The sequence below is a fragment of the Neolamprologus brichardi genome, chromosome 15 (genome assembly GCF_056152115.1).
Source record: "Neolamprologus brichardi isolate AB-2024 chromosome 15, ASM5615211v1, whole genome shotgun sequence".
Lineage (NCBI taxonomy): Eukaryota > Metazoa > Chordata > Actinopteri > Cichliformes > Cichlidae > Neolamprologus > Neolamprologus brichardi.
In genome coordinates this window covers 11323911-11350038 of record NC_142118.1, presented here as the reverse complement: position 1 = coordinate 11350038, position 26128 = coordinate 11323911, and the positions used below count along the sequence as shown (strand labels likewise).

Below are 26128 nucleotides of genomic sequence, written 5' to 3'. Positions count from 1 at the left end.
GCATTTCTGTTGCCAAAAAAGCTGCAAACAATGCCTCAAGTCCATACTCTCCGTGTCCATGCTCCGTCATATTTGTCTTTATTTTAAGGCAGTAGCAGTCATTTCTTATATTCAAATATGATTATACATGAAGATCATACTGAATCCACCTTCTTTATAACAATCAATCCCTTTTATTATTACACATCCTCCTCGGATATTCACCCAGTCCTTTCTTTCCATATTTCTTCTCTTCCTTACTGTCCCTGTCATTTCTGGTGGTGGCTTAGTCACTGGAAAAGGGCAAGTAGAGTTGTCTCACACACTTATAGTGTCACATTACACCATGAAATCATCCTCAAGGAACATTCACAGTTGTCAATAAAAGTCACAGCGTATTTAATGCTAATTTTCAGTTCATTCCTGCAGCATCTTTCACTCTTCATTTCAAAGAAGGAAGAGGTTTTTGGCACTTCTCTATTTTAGACTATATCAGCCATATGCACAGTACTGTTAATATGTATTTTGATACATATGGCAAAACATATCCACATTAAATGTAATATTTTACATATACTGTTAAGTTACTTAAATGGCTAAATGGCTGGCTAAGGAAGCCTGCAGCGTCCTTACTGATGATGATGATGATTAGGCTGCTGAGGATGACTTTGTAGCTGAATCCTGAATGAATGCAAATCGAACTCATAAGCCTAGAAAAAACAATACAGTACAGTGACTTCCTTCATTTTTGTATGTTCACTCATATCAAAAGGTAGTTCTCACAGAATAAAACCGTCATTGTTCCACACTTACAAAAATGTACGAACCAATTCAACACTGGATGTTAAATGGGTTAATTGCACGTGAAAATCCTTTTGCAGTTAACAGCCATTGGCTCTTTGTGTGTTGCACGCTCTTGTCACAAACTCCGCAATGCACATTTAATCTGGAATCAAAGCTCTGTGCACGAAACATGTTTTAAAGGAGGACTGAAGGTGCATTTCAGTGCTTACCTCACACGTGTCAGTCAGCAGCTGAAGTTTAAAAATGGTCTTGTGTGTTTGTTGACATCAGTAAACTGTTCCTCTTAACTAGATTGTGGTTTTCATTACAGAGTAGTGTGTTTAGACAGAATCACTTCCTCTTTATTACCATTGATGTTCAAGTGTTGCATCAGTCTCAACTGAAGCCGATAAGGTGCAATAGCATACTTTTTTTTTCTGTCGGCAAATATAATTATAATAATGCTGTTTATCGTACACATATCAATCTAATATAACTTTTATTTGTGTAGCCAAAGCCTCACCTATCATTGCTTTAGACCCCAGCTGCTTCAACATGGTGAATTGAAACACTGTGTTAGTGGATTTCCATAGACACTGTTTGTTCTGGTGCTGAGAACCACTTTACAAGGGAGGGAAGTTAAAAATATTTAAGACACATTCTATACTTCTGTTGGTCTTGTCATGAGATTTGGACATTTTCCCTTCATAACTTAGCAGTATGTAGAAACCTAAAGAAAAAGGTGACAAGTAGCAGGAGAATGATATGAAGTAAAGCTCTGATTGACTTGCAAATGAATTTGGGACAAAGTGTTGATGGCATTTGAACTCATGTGGTATGATCACTAACCATCAGGTGCCCTCTATTACAAGTTGTCACCAAGAAAAATGCTTAAACTTTAAACTTTAAGTTGTCTTTAAGTTGTGATTAAAACACTGCTGTTGCATTAGATAAAATCTGTCAGTGACTGTTTGCCGAATCCAATTCTCTTGCACACACTTTAAGATTTGCTGGTGTGATTAGAGCATTTGTTTCCTGTCATTGCCCTTAGACGCCTTTCTGACTTCCTGTTCCATGTTTTGCGTCGGTATATGAAGAGAAGACAAGTGGTGCTCTCATCACGAGCATCTCTTTTGATTGAATATGCCATGTTCAATGCACACATGCATATTTAGGTTCATAGCAGAGGAAGGCACTCTTTCTTTTTTCACAAGGCTTTTAAATTATCTATTATAATGACACTCTGGGCCGGCTGCATTGCTTCCCATATCTTTACTTTTCTCTTTCCTCCATAGGAGATGGGAAAAGTGTGTCTTTTTTTAGCTTCTGTGAAAGTCTCGATGGGCAGAAGAAATGCTTCTGGGTCAAAGAGAGACAGAGAGAGATGGAGAGAGTGAGGGCCAACACATGCAAAGCCATGTGTGTGAATGAATGAAGCTGGCACACAGGTATTAGCTTATCAAAGAGAAGCTTGTTTTCGTAGTTTATGCTTTCACCTCTGAGGAAGCTTTTACAATTTGCGTGTGCGTCTGTTTATGTTCGTGCTTTATTTGTGTGTGCATGTGTGCGAGTTCTAATAAAAGTGGTAATCTACCACAGAAAGCAAAAAAAGGGCCAGTAAAAAGAAAAGAAATAAAGAAGTCCTCTGCACATTTTTAGATGACTTTGCATGCCATGATCAATTTTTTTGGCACTATGCAATATTTGGGAAAGTAGGTCACTTGTAATGAAGAGCTGACAATAACTCAGCGCACTGTTTTAGTCTTACAGCCCCGCATTGTTTGTAGTGGCAGCAGGTAGCTGATTTCAGTGGAAAGAGCCACAAAAAAACCCAGTACCAGCACCAAATGGTAGGCAGACAAAGTTAACAAGTGGCTTTTGAACATAACTGAGCACAAAAACATGACAAATGTTGCTCCATGCCTGCTGGGTGTGTATATAAACATCTCATAATATCAAGTTAAACCTGGTAATATGGTAATAATCTTCTTTCTGCCTTATATACTGAGACACCAGTTCAAGAAGAACCGAACACGATTATTGAGATACAGAATTCAATTAATCTATTTGGCAATTACACACTTTACATCCACTCCACACAGCAGAACATAATCCTGGAGATAGAAATTAGGGCAGATCTGAGTGACCACGGTGGGAGGAAGTGGGCTGAGCGGACGAGAGCGTGAAAATTGTTGAGCTGTGAGATTTAAAGCACGTGGAGTGGTGGCTGATTGGTTCGAAGAAGGTGGATAAAAAGATGATTCGACTAGTGTCAGCATTGGTGTCAACACTGAGTTTGACAGCATGGGAAAGTGGAAGTGGTGTAAATAATAGACCAACGACCGAACACCCAGGAAAGCAGGCAGATTGTAATTCTTCCTTATTGAACTTCCTCATTAACTTCAGTAACCAGTCAAAAAAGCTTCTCTGTATTACCGCAAAAATGTCCATCCAATGGTCTACACCAGGGAAGTTCATTCAAGGTCAACTATATAGATGGTAAATGGCCTGTATTTGTATAGCGCTTTTACTAGTCCCCCCTAGGGACCCCAAAGCGCTTTACACACCCAGTCATCCACCTATTCACACACTGGTGGAGGCTGGGGCAGACTGACAGAAGCGAGGCTGCCATATCGCGCCATCGGCCCTTCTGGCCAACACCAGTAGGCGGTAGGTGAAGTGTCTTGCCCAAGGACACAACGACCGAGACTGTCCGAGCCGGGGCTCAAACCGGCAACCTTCCGATTACAAGGCGAACTCCCAACTCCTGAGCCACGATCGCCCCAAAAATCACCACAAAATGCTTAATATCATAAAAGTTAAAACAGGCCATAGCCAGGAATAATATCAGGATGGAATAGGAGCATAATGATCTTTAAAAATCACACAGGCACGCTTTCACTGCTTTTTTTCACCAAAATAATAAAACTTCCAAATACTGTCCTCATCAGGCCAATCAGTGTACTAATTAAAATGTAAGTGCGAGTAAAAAGCATTGCACTTCATCACAATTATGCCATTGTTTTTTTGGTAAGGGTACAACTGAGAATATTTGAGTTTAAAATATGACACCAATTTAACATAGTTGGTGTATTTCTTTTAAGGATAATGAAGCAAAACCAGTGAGGCAGATACTGCGGCCAATTTCTTTTGAAGCTTTATGCACGTCCTCATTTCATTTTACTTGGCATTAAAAACAATAAAGGAGCGTAAGTGGTGCACCAGACCTAAATGTTTGCGGTGTTCAAAAGCAGGGAACGCTGCGGTTTTCTTTTCCTTGTCTCGTATTTTACAGTGATCACACAGCGCCACAGAAGCAGACACAAACACAATACCGCAGTGGCTGTATAAACTACAAGTGGGCATTCGGGGATGTTTGAATCTGAGAACCTTTGTTGTTCTGTGCAGCTAACCTGCTCTTCAGACAAGGGCCAGGTGTGGCGACGTGCTCGACCCACTTCATCCCTTATCTGCGGTCGCTGCTCTGCATTACTTCCACACTTTACATCCACTCCACTCTCGTATTGTCAGTCAGAGGGCCTCTTGTTTTTCTCTCTCTGTTGTCAATCATGATTTTGCCAATCATTTGCTTCCATTACTTTGTTGCTGCAGGCATATGGTACACACACACATTGCATAAAGAGACAATATTTATTCCATCCATATATTCTGCCAGGGAGCTGCCGAGGCACAGTGGCAACATAGATTATCTACTTCATTCCAATCAAGAAAACACCGATGTCCATCTTCTTGTTGTGTTTCAAGTACATTTCAATTTTTTTCTCTTCTATTAGGTAATAATATGTTCCGCAGAAGAAGAGACAGAGTGAAACGTAAAAGCATAAGAGTAAGTGCAGCTTAGTCAGACATTTATGGAGACACATAGGGGAGGAGAAGAAGAAGAGGTAACAAACTTAAATGTAAGAAGGAACAGGCTTCGTTAGTTTATTATCATAATACTGCAACTGGTCCAGTTTTTTGTTGCTTCTCAATAGTTTGAGTAATTCCTCTCATTTTTGATCTCACAGGGAAAACAGCAGCATCATTTACTCAAATCTATGTTAAACAAAGGACTCCTTGGAGGATGGCAAGTAAATTAACAAAAATGACAAATGAATTAATCTAATTTGGACGTATCATTGTACACTGAACCTTTCTATCCAGTCCCATATATTTAAAAGCTCCGGGAAATTCTGATGGAACTGCAAGTCTGCAGCTGAGTCGCTTACGCCTCTTGTCTTACTCGAGAACAGGCTCTCTTAACTTTTAATGTGCACAGTGCCCGCTTTCAAAAACACGGAAAACGTGAAGCATCATGTAATGGAAACTCTCATCAGTACATCTGAAAATGTAGACTTTTATGTAAGCTGTAGTGGTATCTTCCACAATCAAAAACATGATTCTGCCCCCTCAATAAACATGAAGTCAGAACTTTTATTAAACGCGCCTGAAAAACATCAAATCAAAGTTTAATTTATTTAAAAACTCATTAAGGAAAATGTGCTTGGTATAGTTGGATTGGATATCAAAGCAAGTAAATTTGATTTGACCAGGTTGTATTATGTAACGTTTTACATTGTCCATACATAACAAAATTACATGGAAAATATACATTTAATTAAATTAGTTAGTCAGGAATTTGCTGTAAAAATACTAGAAATTGCTTTTTGACAATAGAGCTGAATTAAGTAGGATTACAAAGGCATAATAGGGGAAAACGTGGGAAATATTAGAAGTAAAATAATTGAATAAGGGATTAAAGTTAATATATTCAAAATAAAGTTGAAGTACCAATTTCAGAGTAATAAAGATGACATTCCTTTATAAAAAGCCTTGTGCTGGTGGGTTCATCATATTTTATACTTTAAAACTGCTTTTATTAACAAGCAAACTGCTCCTTTTCCAGGACATTAGTGGCCTGAGTGGCCTCATTGATGTTTAAATCTTTGTGTAGTACAGGGAGGCTAGGTTGCATCATAATGCACAATAGGACACTTGTTCAAGTTGTTTAGCCGTGAAGTTGTAGAGTTTAGGTAGGTGAGGCATCTGGGATGAAGGCGTTGCCACAACACATAGATTAGTCCAATAAACCGCAGCCACGTAACACTGACTTCACTGGTTTTAGCGTCTGCATTTTGCAAACTGAAGCTGACTTCACTTTATTCTTTAGAAAGCATAAAGGTGGATTTTACTCTCACAAGTACAACGTTTTTCCTCAAATTTCAACTTTATTCTCAAAATGTGACGAGTTGAAAAAGACATCCTCGTCTTTTTCAGATACTGCTACAGTTTACACAGAGCGATATATAATATATTGAGTTATATTTTAAAGTCGGATCAGCATAATGGCAGCCAAACAGCTGACAGTATTCTACTGTAAAGCTTGTATTCTGTATAACACAGCAGCATGTTTCGCAGTATTTGTTGCAGATTGCAGATGTGACAGAAATGCATCATTAACGAATCTGAAAGTGTAGTGAGCGTGTGTGTGTTTGTGTGCCGTGTGTGTTTAACTGAGGGCTCCTCGGGGCCAACACCATTAGACTCTCTCACAGTCTCAGGAAACCTCTGAATCTGGAATGTTAATTTCAGTTCAGCTCTGTCTGCTGAGCTGTAGTTCCTGAAACGTTCGAAAGCTGGATGCACATTTACTGTACGGTGTCATTATCATTGCCTCTAAAGTCTCATCCCCAGTAGGCCTACCGTGCTTGGTTTGTGAATGGCAGCATGCAGCGCATCCACCTACTCATTTGCCTGCCTGCTTGCTCTCTTGCAATTAGCATCATTCGTTTTCTCTCTCCCGCTAATGCTGCTTGAATGCTGTTATTACTAAACATCATTTGCATAAGCTGCTTTTCCACATGTAACGCTCATTTCTGTCCCTGTCTTACAAACACAGTTTCGGTCCGGGTCCCATTTTGACTGCTCAGTTCTTGTTTGTGTTTTATTCTTGACAAAATGGACACTGACACAGGAATGCGGATGTTCTGCCTCTGTAATAGCTCGGCACCGGTCATTAACGCAGTATGACTGCATCTTTTGAGACGGCACTGAGGTGCGAAGAAAGCTGCAAGCCCGTATTGTGTGCGTCACATGCATTTCTGCATTTGCCTGTCCTGTTCCGTTTTAAGGGGACGCTGAGCTGGAATAAATGAAATGTTTAAGGCAGGAATGAGAGACAGAGAGACTGAGAGAGAGGGGTTGTGGTGGGACACATTTAAAGTTTTTTTTTCCATCATCTCTAAGGCTCTCATCTCCTTCACATCTCAGGAAGGAAAGCGTGGAGGATGTGGAATTTTGCCTATTGACTTCTTCTTGCGAGTAATTTGGCAAATTGCAGGGTTTCAGCGAAGAGCGATGTTATCTCTGGCAATATAGCACTGAAAACACCGCCAAAATAAACGGGTATATTTGCCATGCAGAACTGTAGATCCAGAAAGGGTTAGGGCTAAATTTCTGATTTATTCTGCTTGGGTGTAACCCATAGCAGCTCTCACTGAGTCAAATCTTTAAAAAAAATATATGTTTAAGGTAAAGGAAACTCTTTGGATATCATGTTTAAGGAGTTAAAATCTTTTTTTCCAATTTGGTGATGGTTTCAAACTGAAATCCAACACTTCAGAAGAGTGCTTTTCATGCGCTGCGTTCGTGTTTTCACCATCTTAGATTCTCCTCTTTATTGGTGATGTGCTTCGCGTTTGCTTTCAAGCAACAGCTTCTTTTTGTTAGACTTCCAGTTTCCAGCAAAGTCGTGACTGATGAATCAGTTCTGAATGCAAAGATTCGAGATCGAGAGAGAAGGTGTGGAAGGCAACACGAGGCCTGGGAGAGAAACCTCCTTCTCACATTATCCTCAGTCTGTGACGTGACCCTCTATTTTCTGACCCCCCTGCTCCAAGGAAAGTTTAGAGTTTCATGTATTAAGGGCAGTATGTTTGTTTGTTAGGAGAACGGGGCTTACAGTACCGCTGGAACAAAAGGCTCGTGTGCTGCTTGTGCTGCAGTCGCCATGGAGATTTTGTTTGGCCTCGAGATGGAGTTGGTATGATCGTCTCGCTGCAGATCTGTCACTCAGTCTGTCAGCGGGGGCTCCACAGAATACAGCACAATAGTCCCTTCTCAGAAAATATGGCTGACATCTGAAAAATTCCTCCCAGCAACAACAGTAACAAAGATGGTAATTATAAGATAAGAAAACATTGGCGATGATCATTCAGTAATGGAGCCTGGCTCGCGAACACTTGTGGCTCCGAAAGTATATTCAAGTTGAGTCAGAATTCACGATTACATCTGTTTGTGTTCCACTGTGCAAGGGAGCACAATGAGCTCCATTTGAATATTTATAACACGCCTCTGATGTTAATTGAAAGCAGACACACTTTGTCAAGGACATCTCCCTCTCTGCAATTGAAGCCCGGTGCTCCCAAAGTGCACAGCGACGGGTGAATGACATTGGAGCGATCAAAAATAGCACTCGGGCTTTGCATCTGGACACAGTTGTCAGATCCAGATTAGTGGAAGCTGAGAAGCTTTCTGCTGCAGACAGCTAACAGTGGACCAACAGAGGAGCGAAAGATGCTGCAGAAAATCTGAACCTCCGCTCAAAACATCACAGAAAAAAGAAAAGCAATCAATAGCAATGTTTTTTACAACTGTTTGCAATTTAAATAGCAAACATTGTTTTTCCAGCCTTTTAGAATCGCTGCCAGTTGGACTGCCTCAAGTGTTGAACGGTTTCTCAGATGAAATAAGCAGCTGGAATTCATCATCCCGGGCTCTGAGTTATTCTCACGTAACGCCGGATAGTGCTCGCTGGGTAAAGCAGCGGGCTGAGTAAAAGGAGAGGCAATCGGCAGTGAATTGAAAAAAGAGAAGAAGAAAAAAAAGTCAATGATGTAATGTTTTTACCTAAAAGGCCTTCGTGAAGCAAATGGATCCAGACCTACCTCGCTGGCTTAGTTTCCCATAACTTATAAATATTTATTACTTTTACAGTATTTCTTTACTCATGGGCAGTTAATATGGTACAAAACCATCCCCATAAAATAGTGTATTATGTAAATAAATATTAAGTAAGGCTATAGTTTGTCTTTAGGAGAGTTTTTTGCCCTTTCTGTTAACATTTAAAGCAAAAATATTGCATTATTAGATTTTTGGGGTACATGTGGCATCATGATAGTCATGATAGTTTTCTAACATGTTACTTGTACAGTTGTACAAGAAAAATATCAAACTTACACCATCCATCATCCATCCATTCGCTTCCGCTTATCCTTTTCAGGGTCGCGGGGGGCGCTGGAGCCTATCCCAGCTGTCATAGGGCGAGAGGTGGGGTACACCCTGGACAGGTCGCCAGTCTGTCGCAGGGCTAACACACAGGGACAGACAACCATTTGCGCTCACATTCACTCCTGCATTCACACCTATGGGCAATTTGGATTAATCAATTAAACTGCATGTCTTTGGACGGTGGGAGGAAGCCCAAGTAAGTCAAACATACACCTTAATCAAAACGATACTGGTTAATAAGTCCTATAGTTATATAGTAATAATGTAACAAAATATGCTGAGAATGGAAAGAAAAACATCTAAAAGAGCATTCTCCTCGCACTTTAATAGAAATTCTGCATTAACTTTATCAAGTATTCATAAAATATCATTGAGATTTTTGTGATGAGATTTTTTATTGAACTGACATCTCTTGGCAGTAAAAAGCAAACGCTATTTTTTCCCAGCAGTGTTTCCTGTCATTGTGGAGGACAGTGATCTCCCAACTCAAACTGGAGCATGATGAATAAATAAAAGCAGCCTGGATAGGCTTTAAAGGCTTCCCAGCAAACCCAGGGCCTCTGCATCTCGCTGTTATAGCGCCAAGTAGCTAACAAGCCACCACTTCTGTTTTAACTCAGAAGAACGCAGATTGAGAGAAATAAGAGAAAAGGAGGAGAACGGAAGAGTGGGGAGACAGAATTTGGTAGACAGAGGATTAGTGCTTAGCTGAGAAGACCAGCGTTGGTGTGACGAAATCTTCTAATTAAGAGTGTTGTGGGATCGGGATGAAGATGGAGAGCTGAGACCTGGAAAAAAAAGCAAAGATTTGTTTGTTTTGACTCAGTGTGTTCACTACTTTCCTGCAAGTCACATGTTCACCTTATAATATGTGATGCTTGTGTTTTTATTCAGGTGAGGTTTGTAATAGAAATGCTGCATTATGCTATCAGGCACCATAACAAAAGTGGTCCTTGTAAGGATAATAAGCTGCTGGGTTATTTGTAACGTCTCTGCATGCGTTTTTATGGTATGGTGCGGTAGTATGTTACTAGCCTGTATGTCCATCGGCTTGGTTGTCCTTGAGTTTAGAAATTGTAAAGAGTTTCATGAATAGCTGTTATTTACAGGCTGAGACGCTTGGGTGCAGTTCATTTCATCAGTTTTCATTTCATTTAGTGGTCTTGAGGTTTTTGGTTGCAGTAGTAGTATACTACAGTATATGCTAGTTCTCCAGCACTCCTGAAGGGCTTTTAAAGTTCATCTAAAGACTTCTTTATGACTTCAAAAGGACTTTGAATGTCCTTCAAGAAGCCTGAAGTACAAATCCTGAAAACTATTCAAAGAAATGACAAGAACGTTTAGGAGAGTTCAGGCTGTGCTGAAGAACAAAGGTGGTCATACCAACTACTTACTCACAAGCTCGTTAAAATTAGACAAACATGAAAAAGTATATTTTTGCCTTTCCGTGTTTGTCTGATTCAATACACCTTTGTACCCATTTCCCATTTTCAAACCAAAAGAAACGAGGCGTCGTAAATAATTACACTATTTCCAATGCTAAGCACAAAAACTGCATTCACTTGCATGTAGATCACTAAATTTAACTGGAGAATGTGCAAAAAGATAAATGACACCAAAATAAGATATAAAAGAGAAACAGTATGAGGTTTAAGCCTTGAAAGTGAGAACATTTGTCCATCATCCTCCGCTACACCTTAAAGTGGCTATTAGGGTGGAGAAATTAGGGTTAGTGTAAGGCAAGCATTTAGATTAGCTTGGAAATGCAATATGCCCATAAACACAAATGTTCAAACATGTGGGTTTAACATGATGATGAAACATTAAAAAGACAATTTTATTTACTTTTATTACTTTTAGAACAAATAAACGTTGGCATTTTAAATTTCTGTGAATGACAAGGAGACAGATTAAAAGTTTTTTTTTCTATTAACTAACTGAACTTTTTGTACAGAGCAATTAGGAAACTCTTGACTCCCCTATCCCCCCTTCTTCTTTTTAAAGTAACTCTTCTCATTCATCCTCCAGGGGAAACAGCGCATGTGATTAAATCTCTGCCCTGCCAATTAATTCATGGCTTCATAAATATACAAATGTGCTATCAAACTGGAACTAGATCATCCGGCAGAGCGAACGGAGCTCTCGGTCTGCTCTCTGTTGTGTACACTTCTATTAATTATACAGCTGTCGACACACTGTGCTCCTCTAAACAATACCACGCATCATGGAGCCTTAGTATGTTATCAAAATGCGCTCGTCTTAATGCTAAGCATATGCCGTTGAAGGGATAGCAGCTTGCTGACTTTACTCGCCGAGATAAATACCGACCTAGATTTATTCGATTTCAGTAGATTTTTGGGGGGAAAGTATGGAATAAAGGGGAAGTGAAACTTTATTATTTTATTCTAAAAGCTTTTATTGATCTGTGAATGTAGACATACACTCATGGACCACACGATAGAGCGGTGTTTATCAAGTCCTGCCTATAAGATGAGCATCAGTGTAATCTTATATCACTATAACACTGTGAAACCTCTAATCTTAGATCCTACAGCTTTTTTCAAATCATTATCTCGATTTGTTTCGAGTTTGGCTTCCTGTCAGATTTGCAATTTAGTTCCAAATTCTTTTAATTACTTTTACATAACATCATAACTGTTCCAATATAGAAAATTCACAGCTTATTTTACCATAATCACTGACTTTGAACTCAAATATTAAGCCCAGTGCCTTCCCAGTTTGTTCTAATTCTTTAACAAATCATGGATGTGGATTAATATTTCTTGGACAGGTTTCCGGTGGCTGCTTTGTAAAGAGACAAAAAGAGATACATAAATAAAGACCCACATCATAACTGCTTAATATCACCATAATGCTATTTACAATGTTGTCCATGGTTCATCTTCAGTTCTTTTCTTACCTTGCACACGCCTCAGCCATGAAGGTAGGAGATCAGAATTCGCCCATACGATCACCTCTGAAAGAGTCACATAGATCATTTATGGATGGTGAAATAGACGGTATTTTTCAGGTATTATTATTAATATTATTTCATCAGCCAATAAATTTTTTTTGCAATATTTTATAAACGCGTTAGTCTGTGTTCGTTCTTACTGGCGCTTAGTGGGAAAACTGCAAAACTAACGCTCTTGAACAGCAGCGACTCCTTAATCTGCTTAAACAGGTGTTCCTGTAGTATATCTAACCCAGGTTATGTAATAATGGGCCTTCCGATATGCGGTGTGAACATTGAGGTGACATTAAATCAGATTTGATCCCATTAGGCATCCCTCTGGTGGCCCGAGAGTTTTGATGAGCTGTTTGGAGCCCTGCCAGACGACGCCATCCTGAGAGAGGCGAGCGAGAAAAGAGAATGTCATTTTACCTCATCACAAACTCCACTGTGAGAAACAGTCGAGCACGTCTTCTGCGCGTTGTGCATTATTCATGTGGCGTGTTGAACAGCACTTCTGTCTCTCCGTCTATCTCTTCTTCTACGCCCCTCCTGTCTTTTTATCCGCGAACAGTCGGCTTTTCTCTCGCATAAAACCTGAAGTGTACTGACCACATTAGGAGGCGTTAAATGCAGTTAGCCTGCAACGTATGTGTGACTCGGAACATCGAAATGGAAATATGCAGGCTAATGTATGAGTCTTTGTGCCTCTCCCTGTACTACACGTACTGAAATGGAGGGTAAAGGACAAGGACTGTATTCACTTAGACTAAATGAAGTAAATGTGACCAGGACTAATGCAGTTCACGTTTCTCCAACTCTTGACTTAATTACAAGGAAGAAAAGGATGAGTCAGCTGAATTACGATCTCCAAACATACGACAGAAAATACTGTAAACATGTTGAAACATATTAGGCAAATATATACTGCAGTAGTTACCCACATAAAACAAATGTTATGTTGTGCTATTTTGCCCACTCACAATTACCTAACACTGTTGCTGTCTTTTAATGAATTTTGCAGCCTTGGAGAACAACATTCATTACAAGCTATCAAAAAAATGCTACATAAAGCATACCTTTGTCAACCTATCATGCATTGCAATATGTCAATACAATTGATATCAAATTGATTAATTAATTACGCAAATATGCAAACCTGTTCTTCCTAGATACACCACTCTGACTAAAGCATATTTGAATGGCACTGACTGAGCTGTTCTTAAGCAAAAATAAAAATGACCAGCGAATAAAGTCAGGGAGCCAAACAAGATGAGAAAAACTATTCTAACTTTTTTTCTTTTTACATTTACATTTTCCAAAGCTGCTGAATTGGAATCCATCCATCCATCTTCTTATGTTCATCCGTTTCAGGGTCGTGGTGCTGGAGACTAGCCAAGCTGTCTTGGGGTGAGAGGTGGGAGTACACCTTGGACAGGTTGTCAGTCTATCACGGGGCTCACACATGGAGACAGCCAACCATTCACGCTCATATTCACACCTACAGCCAATTTAGAATTGACAGTTAACCTGACATGCATGTCAGGTTAACCTGACATGCATGTCAGGTTAACTGTGGGAGGACTGTGGGAGGAAGCCGGAGTAAAAGGAGGGAACGCACGCAGTCACAGGGAGAAAAGTCCACAAAGACCTCTTGTTGTGTTTCAACATCAGGCTTTGGAGTGGAGTGCTGTAATGTACAGTACTTCTGGAGGTTTCTTGCCTAAAAATAAAGACTTAAAGTAACCTACAAACCTACACCATGCACATTATTGCAAAGATGGTACTGAGGAATATTAGCATAATATTAAATTATTAACTATCATTTGAAAGTATTGAATATAGCTTATTTATCTTCTCATTTCACCTCTTATATAGACTGGCGCTATTATGCCCTTTTCTTATTTGAGCCTTCTTGCCCAAGACTGGGCAGGTTTTTGGACGGGACCATTTATCCAACCCAGAACTCTCAGAACTGTAAGAAAAGAAAACCCCGAAGCCTCTGTAGCAGGTGATTAAAGCAGAACATCGCCAGTACTCATCGACTGAGCATCAGCGACATCGTCAAGGTGCAGGGCCCAAATTATATTAAAAGACAATATCCAGCCCAGTCACAGCCTGTTCACCCTTCTGCTGTTTGGCAAGCAGTACAAAAGAATTAGTATCAGACTTCAACACGCTATTTTCCCTTAGGCTGTGAAACTTGGGAACTTATCTTGCGCAAGCAACAACAACAGTTAGTTATTTATTCATTAAGTTTTACTTGTTTTTTTTATCCCCTGGACTATGAATTTTGTAATTCAAGAGCATACACCCATTGCACAATGCTTCATCATACTGTGCATATAAAATGCCTTTTCTATTTATCAGTATGGTTACACATCACCTGGTGCTGAATGTGCCAGTTGAGTATTCATAGGATTGATTAATTAATTGATTATCATTCCATCATAATTCTTTGAGTTTCCAGCTCCTGGTCAGTAAGTTGATCATGGTGTGGTTTTCTTTCAGGACACAAAGCCTGTAGAGAGGTGATGGGATCAAAAGGTTGGACATTAGGGTCAGCTGGAGCTACTTTAACAACGTCTGGATTACACAGGGTTTATTTTTAGGATGTTTTTTTAGTTTCCTGCAGGCTGAAGGAACCCACGTGGATTTTACCACGAGAAGGGTGGAATAGCTCAACCATAAATTCTCACAAATTAGTTTCAATATCTCCTTTTTCTTGACTGGCAGTAATTGTTGAGGAAAAGGTCAGAGACTTCGACCTGCACCTACATGAACATGCACACGTCCTTATCCATCACCCGGCGCATCCTGTGTGTGAGGTGCCTAATTGGTTCCGCGGTGAATCATATCTAATTGGCGTGTAGCTGTCTATAGCGAAGGTACATTGAGGCAGTAGACTGAATCCCACATAAAAGTGTAGAAGAGTGTAAAAGAGAGTAAAAGCTGAAGAGCAGTGCTGCTGGAAGCTTTCAATGGGACAGAGAGAAAGAGCAAGTTCATTGTGGTGTTATTTATCTGTTAATTTGTTTTTTCAGTGTCCCCATCACTGGTGTTTTCCATCTCTCTTAGAGCCCAAATCAAATTAGCTCAATAGGCTAGAAATTCTCACGCACAGGGTTACAAAAGTAAACAAACAGGCAAGCTGACTTGATCGTGTAAAGTCTGCATTTATTGTTGAGGCACTATTGCTGAGATGATTACGGTCTTCTTAAATTGAGGCTTGCTGCAGGGGACGTGAGATAAGTCCCCAAGCCGCCATGCTAATTTAGCGCTGCACAAGAGCCGAGGCTGCAGTCTACCTACTTGTGATGGAATATTATTTAAATAAAAGCAACGCCTGACTTAAAGTTTTGACTTGTGCTATGATACTCTTCTGTCATCGTTTTTGCTTTGTTAAAGGATACTCATTCTACAGCCCAAGCAGAGAAATCCATAAGATTTGGACCACTGCTGAAGTTTAACACTGCTTTGTTGCTAGTTAGGCCTCCAGTATTAATAGCATACCAGCCACCATGAGCCTCATTATTTTTCTGTGTCTTTAAAAACACTTTTATTAAGGTAATAAAAATGTACTTTGGCTCTGAGAGAAGTTTCATTGTTAAAAGTTAATGATGTGGACAGGGATAACAGTGATTTAGCACAGTGCTTCAGTTTAAAGATTTGGTGTAACTAATATCTTTGTGCTTGTGCTAAACACCTATCCTCTCCTGAGTAATGTGATTATGATTAAAGCGAACAATCTGTCCTCTCGTACAGTGATACTCAATTTACAGCCGGTAAGACAAACGAGTCCCACCACAGGATGACAGCTGGCCTGTCAACCACTTTCTAACTCATTTTAAAACACAGTCAGACACATCTGCAACTAAAATGCATGTACAGCCTTTGATCACAGTCAAATATTTCCTCACTATATTTGGAGTTAAGGCTCTGTTTTGGGACCCCTCCACCTTCGCAGACGCATACATGTAAAGCTTGAGCAGCAACACAGCTTTTCATAAAAAACATAGCAAGTACCAAAAGATACAGCGCTCATTGCATCACATGTGATCGGAGAAGAAGAAGCTGGAGTGAAGGTTGCAAGATATCCAGCAACTGTAGGCAGGTTAAAGCAATTTAAATGCTTTTATGAGATTTCCTAGCTGGGTATTCATGGAGCACGTGCAAAGGAATCAGCTGAGCCATCAGCTGATAGGGGCTGAAATTAAGATCAGCTGATCTGCTATGCCCTTTGACCTTGTGGCCTACCTGAACTGTATGAGTTTGATGACTTATTTTATAGCCTTAATGTGAAACCTTCTACTAAGTTCATGAAGTTCATGTCAGTTGAAAGAAACAGGACACTAAAGTTTACCTCATGATAATATTATTAATAATAGTTTATTTTTTTTAATTAAATCAAATGAAATGTAACTTTTTGTTACTACTTGGTCTCTGACATCCATCCATTCAGCAAGTGTCTCAAACCCTCGTTGTTTACATCGTGTTGAATGAATGAACAAAGCAGCTTTTGTTAACAGCTTTTTGGGTTTTTCAGTCTGAATTAATAGTTGAGTACTAATTACAATATTCAACAATCCTTTATAAAACAACTACGACAGTAACAAGCACAGAACATCATCAGTGTCTAACAGTACCTCTTATTATTATGACGTTTTGTCCTTCCTCGAATCTTCTTTACCTTCTAGTCTTTTATTGTCCACCCTTTGACCATAAGATCATAGTCTCCTCTTTTTCTTCTGTCTGTCTGTAGCGATGGATGGGCAGACCGTTACGAAGTTGTGGAGGGTTATGAGCAGGAAGCAGAGGGAGGCATCACAATGAAGCTCCAATCAGAGGTGGTCAAGTCCTTTGACGACTATTACCTAAAGCTGCGTCTGGACAGCAATACCAGGAACCCCTGGTTCCCAGAGTTCTGGCAGTATCGTTTTCAGTGCCGCCTCCCAGGCCATCCCCAGGAAAAGAAGAACTACAAAAAAGTCTGCTCCGGTAGGACATAACAAAATATTCACATTTTTGACGTTCATAAGTAGGAGTGGATATTTTTCAAACAAATGACTAGTCACAGAGTTTAGTTTTTCAGGCACCGTCTTCTTTTCTTCTGACCAGAGGGTTAAATATGATCATGAATATGAGAACAGAACTCATGAATATTAATAAAACCTGTGATTTGTTTTTCCCCCTGTGTTTTCCTCCATGAATATTCTCTCCATTTGCTCGCAAAAGGTGATCACGGTAAATTGTGTTCTTGACTTGTTAAAAGCTTTTCAACCACAATTCAAAAACTGCTCCAAACAAATCCACCCTGCAGAATGGCATTAAGACGAATTAGTCAGCATGCTTCTAAATTCAAACGATCACTAAAAATCAACCAGTGGTTTGTGATGACTTCTCAGAGCTGTAAGGTTATGGACGCTTTTCTACTTTGTATCACACGTTCACAAACCTCTTATGTTCCATAGATCTTCGAGGTGGTAAGTGTATCTTTCTAGACACGATTATTACAACGGTATCTGTCTGAATTTCACCTGCACTTTGTTTGCATTTGACTCCTCCAAGACAGGATGAGTTTGACTGATGCTTTTTTTAAACCCAGCGCTCTCTGTAATATCTGCGATTTAGTCAAATAAAGTAGATGGGTAGATGTCTTCATCCTGGCAGGCTTAGAGTGCGAAATTCATCAGTCAAACTCTGATGCAAAGCACTTGCTTGTTTGGTCTGTACGAGGAAAAGGAAAGAAAACAAAAGTTGACATATACGTTGGAAAGCTGCACAAAGGAATGGCTCACTCAGCACACGCGGCAGACACAAACACCTGAAAAATATGTTGTATGGTGAGAAGTTGCATCCCTTTTCCCCCCACTGTGTGTGCATGTTGATATCACGAGCAAAACATATCAGTATTTTAAATGCACTGTCAAAGGAGGCAACAATAAATGTAGTTTTGAAGAGATCTATTTCCCCCTCCTTCTGCCAAACACTGTGACTGTGGGACAGTGCCTTTAGATGACTGAAGTACAGCTTGCACAAACAGTGAGGATTTTCCCAGGCACTGGCTGTTCTCCTCATCTGTTTCCTATTGAGCTTTTGGGCATCAATGCTAATATATTTTGTTGCTGCACAAAAAAAAGAGTTGTCTTTGTTTCTATATTCTTCATGTCTTCTCCGAATTTCATCATACTTCTAATGCTGTCATTCACACAGAGTAATAAATCTTTTAATACAGCAGCACAAACAATAGTTTAAGGAATAGTTGCATTTAAAAGTCTTCCTTATTAATGTTTTTTTTTAATCTTGTGCCCTTTGTGATCAAGGTTAAGAAGAGGGGAAGAGATTGACAGAACTAAAAAAAAATGAATTGAGGTTAACACGGTGATTTGAGTTGTAGAGTTCATTTCTCTATCTCTCTTTCTGCCTTGAAGCAGATTTTCTACACGTGCAGTTCAGAATTCTTTCGACTGTGTGACGACCTCTCCTTTCATCTCTAACAGGAAATGAAAGTCTGCAAGAGAACTATGTGCAGGATAGTAAGATGGGCTTTGTCATCAATGCCATCTATGCCATGGCTCATGGCCTTCATGATATGCACAAGGAGCTATGTCCGGGACAGACAGGGCTCTGTGAGGCGATGGATCCCATTGATGGCAGCAAGCTTCTGGACTACCTGCTCAAAACATCCTTCAGAGGAGTCTCGGGAGAGGAGATTTACTTTGACGAAAATGGAGACACCCCAGGAAGGTAAGAGGAAGAAGAAGCTAATAAAAAAATTAAGAAAAGCCAAGAAATGAAAATAGAGATTTGATTTCACCATCTGGGTCACAAAGTGCATTTCCCCTTCTCCCACTCTCCAACTCATTAGCGCACGTGTGTGTCCCAGTCTTGAGCATGAGAGGATGTAATTAGTCTGGACTGGAACAGATTTAGTGGATTGTCCACTGCGGCAGTCACTTTCATGTCTTTACAGTCCAACGGACAACATTTGACAGTCAGAAAACACAGCCGTGTCATTCCTCTGTCAGCTGGAGGTTAGGTGCAGCGCATCCTGGTTCAGTATAAAAATGAGGGCAGGCTGTGCACTGGTATGAGCGCTTGATGTCACATAACAGAGTTGTAAGCAGTTTGCGGCTTCAGATAAGACGAAAGGCTTAAGCTGTGAAGTTGTTATCATTAAATTACCTTTCACTCTGATTCTCTCCTTTCCCACTCCCTCTCAAATCATTCCCTTTCTCACTTAATAAGTGTGTTAATACGCAGTCCTCCGTCTCTCCTCAAACATCCAGGTATGACATCATGAATTTACAGAGCGTGGGTGATGATCGCTATGACTACATAAACGTGGGGTCGTGGAGCGAGGGCATCTTGAGCATCGATGACTACAAACTGTGGATGAACAGCAGCGACATGGTTCGCTCAGTCTGTAGTGAGCCCTGTTCCAAAGGACAGATAAAGGTAGGGATTCAGATCCTCCTTAAAGTAAATTCCCATACGAACTCATCCGTATCCTTCTCTGAGATATCATCTCGGCACATTTCACACTCTTCCAGAGCGACACAATAATCATTTAATGTTTGAGAGAAATGCAAAATTTTTCACGTTTTAGAAGACAAAGAACAATTAAGAAGCCTTTATAGAATTTAGCCGAGGTTTAGTTGACAACCAGAGCTTTACGCGATGACGTAAAGGGCTGTCCTATGGATTTCTCAATCTTGTTTTTAGCTCGCCTTAATAAAAATAGACTTAGCAGGATAACTGACCTGGAAAATACTTTGATCCAGCTTCAGGCACAACAAGAAGTCGGATTCTCTGAGGCTTTACAGGAAAGAATAACTTAAATCTTTGTTGAGATGCATAAAGCCGGAAGAACGTAAATCTTTAAAAGACCCAGACACAGTCATCTATCAGCTTGAAGGCTGAAAAACTGTAAAGAATACTCCAGTATCATTGCTTTTTAAACACTTCTTAGTTTTATAGACTCTTGTGATACACAGTGCAGCATTCAAAATTCTTTATTCTACTTTCTATGTTTGCATTTACTTACTTGATTGCTACTTTATTAGAGGTACACCGAATGAAGGTGATCCACACTGATTAAATCAATTTTATTAAAACATGTTAATCTATCACACATCATTTTGTGGCAGAGGGTGAATATTCCTGTTTGTTAGACTGGGACAATATTGGTACAGATAGTACAGACTGGCTGGAGAATACGATTCATCATTATGATAAAGCACTTATAGACAAATTGTCAGTGTTCAGCACAGGAAATAGTTATTCTCTGTGTATAGGGATCAACTAGAGTTGGCCCCTTTTAACAATACTATTCTTTCTCTTCCTCAAAACACTGGATCAGAAAATCAGAGATTATCATTGTATGCTGATAATACCCTTCTTTGTGTAGGTAGTGCAGCTTCCTCTATACCACATGTTTCCACTTTTGAGTTGTTCTGCTTATTATGTGGATATAAAATCAAATGGACAACAATTAAAAGCATTCTGCCCTCCCGTATACCAGAATCTTCACGTTGACGTGTCCTCTTGTACGTCATCCACTGTAACACAAAATTGTCAAGGTAAATACAGACACATTTAAAACCTAATGTAATTTCCCACACTAACTCAACGCTTTTATATCAATATTTAAAATGGACATGCTCACTTGGGTCGATATTTATTCTTTTATGATCCCTTTTGCTTCTTCTGGCTATTTCCAAATTTTAGTATGCACTTCTAGTTCTCTCTCTTGGTTTGATTATGCTCCTTCCATCTCTTGGAGATGAATAATATGGAATATTTTGCTGCCTCACAGATTGCAGGACCTAGTAATTAAATTTGGAAGCTGTAATTAAATTTCTTTTGCTACTTGCTATACTGATAACCAAAAAAAAGTGCATGCAGATCTTAAAGGGCACAACCGTTTGCCATTTTCTAAATTCCAAACGCAGTATGTTTTCTTTGTTGTTTCTGCAGTACAGGTCTCTGTGTTTAATGGAATTTTACAAGCAGAATGTAATCTACCGTGATAATCTTTTTTTTCTATCGCAAATTAGGATTAATCATGTGGGCATGCAATGTCCCATCGGAATCAGCACTCCCTACAACCCATCTTAAAAAATGATTTGCCTCAATCAGATCAATCAATAGGACAAAGTGTGAAAAACTTTGCGTGGACTTCAGCACTCCACCTACTTTGTATGTGTTCATGTGCATGAAGGTTGCGGATGGAAATGGGGGAGGTCAAGTAAAGACATCAATATAATCATTAGGATTAAGCATTGGGAGAACCACAAATGTCTAACTTTCCAATTAATCTCTACTGTAATTAAAAAGAGAAATGTTTTAAGAGCTGAACCGGTGCCCTTACTGTACATCTGTTCCCAGTAAATATGTCATTGATTTTTCTTGCAGTGAATCTTAATCCGTTATTTGCTTATATCACATGGTGGCAAGAAGACTGCTGATGCTACACTGTCCTACATTTTTAAATCCTCCTCCCATTACAAATGATTTAAAGTAGGGAAAATGAAGGAAAAGAGAAGTCTATGTAAATATGACAAACACAGATAAGTTCTGATGTCATATAAAAAGTTTAGGTTTGCACCATAAACTCACGGGACTTGCGCTCTACCTGAGCGAGGAGATGGACAGTAAGCAATAAAACTGGTTTTGAGCACAGGCTGAATAAATGCCCTCCTTTCCTTCATTTGGGGACAATTGTTTTCAGACTGGCTATGCACCGAGTTGCCTCGAGGGAGGGTGCATCCTCTCTCCTAGCTGCTCATGCTTCCCCCCTCTATCTGCTTTGTTTCGTGCCCCACTTATCACCCTGCTTTACATATCACAGTGCTGGTAACAGCTTCTTTGGGAGAAGAATGTAAAAGCAGCCGGCCTTGTTTTCTAAACACTCTGTCTGGGGCTCAAAAAAACACACAAACAAATCCTCATTTTGATATCCCCTCTGTGCTGATTAATTATTTAGGTTGCTTAAGGTGAGATGTGCTTTTTTTGTCCACGGCTCACTGTAGTGACTTGCTACCGAGCTTTCTTTGGCATGTTGTTGACTGTGTGTTGTTTCTCTGCGTGCAGGTGATTAGGAAGGGTGAGGTGAGCTGCTGCTGGATTTGCACCACATGCAAGGATAACGAATATGTCCAGGATGAATTTACCTGCAAGGCGTGTGAGCTGGGATGGTGGCCGGATGATGACCTGGCAGGTAGGAGAAACAAAAACAGAAACTGTGTTTGTTTTTATTACATCGTTCATCCACACTCCTTGTCCATTACCCCTGAAACAATTCACACTTATTATTTTGCCCATTTCATGCATTTACCCTTAGCTCAACCACAGTACTTTTAGTGGGGCTGACTCCCTTGTTCTCTCAATAGTCATCTTCCCCCACCGTAAGGCTATTCACACAGCACCTCAGTGGTCTAACAACACCTTTTTCACCATGCAGGTCCTATGCCCTTGCTTTCTTCATTTCCTCAAACCTTAACACCACTCCCTCAAAAAAATGCTGCTGCTCATTTCCTTCCTCTCTGCTCTTGTTGTGACCCGGTGCTTGTTCTGACAGCGATTTATAAAGTTGAGAGGAGCCCTCAATTCCCAGGTGTAAAATCCTATTACTGCCATGAGAGGCTTGAGGATACATTTCAGCAGTCTGTCAAGAAAGAAAAGTTTCCTTCAGTCTCGTTACATTTGGAAAATACTAATAGAGAGAGGTAATATGCTATTCACTGAACAAGGGTCTACAATTGTGAATGTGTATTTTTGAAAATATGCAGCAGAAGAGTAAATTTCAAGGGTTTTCCCAGAGCTTAGAAACACAAATAAGCGATTTGAGGATTGTGTTAGATAAGTGAATGCAGATACATTTCATCTTTGCCACCCGTGTCTGTTTGCATGCATAAGGGCAAATTCATCTGCAAGCTGAGCTGGGTGTGTGGCCAAAAGAAAACAAGCAACAGTTCTCTGTCCCCACTGCATTTAAATGAAACCCTGCTATAAGAGCTGGTTTACACCTTAATATGCTTATTACTACCTTTCTGATTAGAATCCCCAGAGGACGACAATTTTGTTTATTTTAAAATTTCATATGTCTTATGATTTGGCATATTAAGAATTAGCATGCAGACCAGAACTGGGTTCCTCCGTGAAGTCACTGTAATGCTATTAGCAGAAGCATGTAATTTATGAAGTGTTAAGCTGGGGAAGTCTAGGGATGTCATTTTTCTCCAATTAAGCTCTCCAGACTTCTTCTCTGTGTTGGATGACGAGTATGCAGGGCATCATGACAGAAGAGAAATAGAGCTTTGGGGTGTGTAGGATGAAAAATGCAAATGAGTTCCTGTCAGTGCCATAGCGCAAATGTTGGGGGCACTTGTATGGGCAGCTATAGGTGTACAAGGAACTACATAAATAAGAAAAAACACATCTATTAATATGGTCAACAGCAATTAAATATTGTCAAATACATTTAGGACAGTCTAAGAAATCCAGAATCTAAAAATTTCAAACCTTTTTTTCCAGCATGTTGTTATTGCTGTGTGAGGCTTTGCCTCCGAGGTTATACAACATTATTTCCAACACCGATTTTTCGTTCTCTTTATACCTTGAACATAACACAAAGACTTACCATAAGAAGCATTTAACATATATCAAGGTTATTAAACTTTTCTGATGCTTCTGAAAGTTAATTTTTATTATCATATAGAAAATGATGTCATCATGTCAAATTATTCACTGAGTGTAGTTTAATACTGTAAGTGTTAAAGTAATCTATTTTCAGTGTACAACCATTAACCGCTACCCAAAAAGACTGAATGCAACAATTAAAATACTGTAAAATGTATATCTATCTATCTATCTATCTATCTATCTATCTATCTATCTATCTATCTATATATATATATATATATATATAAACACTTTATGCTATTTTTAAATTAAAAAAACAGGTTTTAATTGATTTGCAAATCTTTGAATTGTTGAAAATTACAGGAAGTTTAAGCCTCAGAAGACACATGCGTTAACCTTGACTTATTATTATACTTTTTTCTGTTGCATTTTTGTGTTACTTCCTAGTTCTTTTATTTATTGTATTCTATTAACACTTCAAGGCAAAGACCCTACAATAATATGTGCATGTGAAAGGCACTAAAATCAGGCCATTGTCAACACTCTGATTTGCTTTGCCCACTCTTTCATTCTCCTTGACTAACTGCTTCCCACCATCTTTTAATGCCCCTTTCATTCAGTAAAACTAACCGCAGGATGAATTAAAAAATTGACCGAACACTGTTTCCTCTACTATTTCCAGGTTGCCAGCCCCTGCCGTTGAAGTATCTTGACTGGGCAGATGTGGAATCTATAGTTGCTGTGGTTTTCTCCTGCGTGGGCATCCTGATCACCTCCTTTGTTACCTTTGTGTTCATCCAGTACCGTGATACACCTGTGGTTAAATCCTCCAGCAGAGAACTCTGTTACATCATCTTGGCAGGCATTTTCCTAGGCTACATCTGTCCATTCACATTAATCGCCCGTCCCACAGTGGCCTCCTGCTATTTGCAGCGGCTCCTAGTGGGCCTTTCATCTGCCATGTGCTACTCTGCCCTGGTGACCAAAACTAACCGCATTGCACGCATTCTGGCTGGCAGCAAGAAAAAGATCTGCACCAGGAAACCCCGTTTCATGAGCGCCTGGGCCCAAGTGATCATTGCCTTTATGCTTATTAGTGTGCAGCTAACTCTGGAGATTACACTCATCATTCTAGAGCCCCCCGAGCCCATCAAGTCATACCCCAGCATACGTGAGGTCTACCTCATCTGTAACACCAGCAACGTAGGCATGGTAGCGCCGCTGGGCTACAATGGCCTCCTAATCATGAGCTGCACATACTATGCCTTCAAGACGCGGAACGTGCCCGCCAATTTTAATGAGGCTAAATACATTGCCTTTACAATGTACACTACCTGCATCATCTGGTTGGCCTTTGTGCCAATCTACTTTGGCTCTAATTACAAGATCATAACCACATCCTTCTCCGTCAGCCTGAGTGTAACAGTGGCACTGGGCTGCATGTTCACACCCAAGATGTACATAATCATCGCCAAACCAGAGAGGAACGTCCGAAGCGCCTTCACCACATCTGACGTGGTGCGAATGCACGTCGGAGATGGGAAGTCTGCGGCTCAGTCAACAAGCAACAGCTTCCTGAATATGTTCCGCCGGAAGAAGGCCGTAACAGGCAATGCCAAGTGAGTAACCTTTTGTGCTTTTTCATCTATCTGTTTGGATTTCTTTTCTGGGGTCACTGGTTAGAGACCAAAAAGGTGACTAAACTCTCAAATTGGAAAAAAAAAAATCATATCAAGCTATCACTTTTTTATGATGTATTTGCATGTCAGTGGTCTATTTTCATCTTTCCAGTACCCCAATGAGTGTTTTTGTATTTATGTAGTAAAAACTGGTTTTTAGGCACATCCCCCTCCCCCTGAGAATGAAATTTAACAGGAAAGTCAGGATGGGACATTTTGACATTTTGTTATTGATTTAAAGCTGAAAGGCCATTCAAACGTGTCAGGGATAATGAAAGTAGAGATTTCATGTGGCGATTCTAGATGTAAGACTTGCATATAACTTTTTTGAGATCCACAGCAGTGGCACATGGACAAGTGACTAAAGTAAGGAGCGGGGCAGAGAAGGAGAGTGATCCCAATATGTTTAAGTGTTGTCTCTTACCCTTGCTATGCAGCCTATCTAATCTTCTAACCCTTCGACCTTCTATACTGAGGAGCGCACTGTCAAGTGTCAAGGCTGGCAAATGTTTTGGAGTCATTCAACCTCTTTCTTGGAGAGCTGCACTGCCAGTTTGTCTATTTTATAATACAGCCTGGGGAATAATTAAAAAGTGTCCACCATTCAGATAATCACAGCAACAAGACAGCTGAAAAGTGTTAAAGCTGAAATCAATTTTTTCTACAAGCTTTTCCCCCAATACACTATGACAAGTTGGTTGTTAAAAAAAATCTTTAGGTCAAAAAGATGTGCTGAAAGTAATTGTTTTTTTATTGATTGGTTCTCATCTTTTGGATCATTTGTTGCCAACCTGCCTGG

At 39.9% G+C, this 26128-nt stretch overlaps 1 protein-coding gene across 2 annotated transcripts in view; it reads left to right on the top strand.

Moving 5' to 3' along the window:
• Positions 1 to 26128, top strand: part of grm1a (glutamate receptor, metabotropic 1a) — a 33701-nt gene that overhangs the window by 4878 nt on the left and 2695 nt on the right. For both annotated transcript variants that reach the window (XM_035910490.2, XM_006797041.2), the window contains exons 4-8: positions 16767 to 17002; positions 18505 to 18751; positions 19294 to 19462; positions 22100 to 22226; positions 24333 to 25269. In XM_035910490.2, the coding sequence (XP_035766383.1) occupies positions 16767 to 17002; positions 18505 to 18751; positions 19294 to 19462; positions 22100 to 22226; positions 24333 to 25269 (1716 nt within the window). The remainder of the gene's footprint in view (positions 1 to 16766; positions 17003 to 18504; positions 18752 to 19293; positions 19463 to 22099; positions 22227 to 24332; positions 25270 to 26128) is intronic.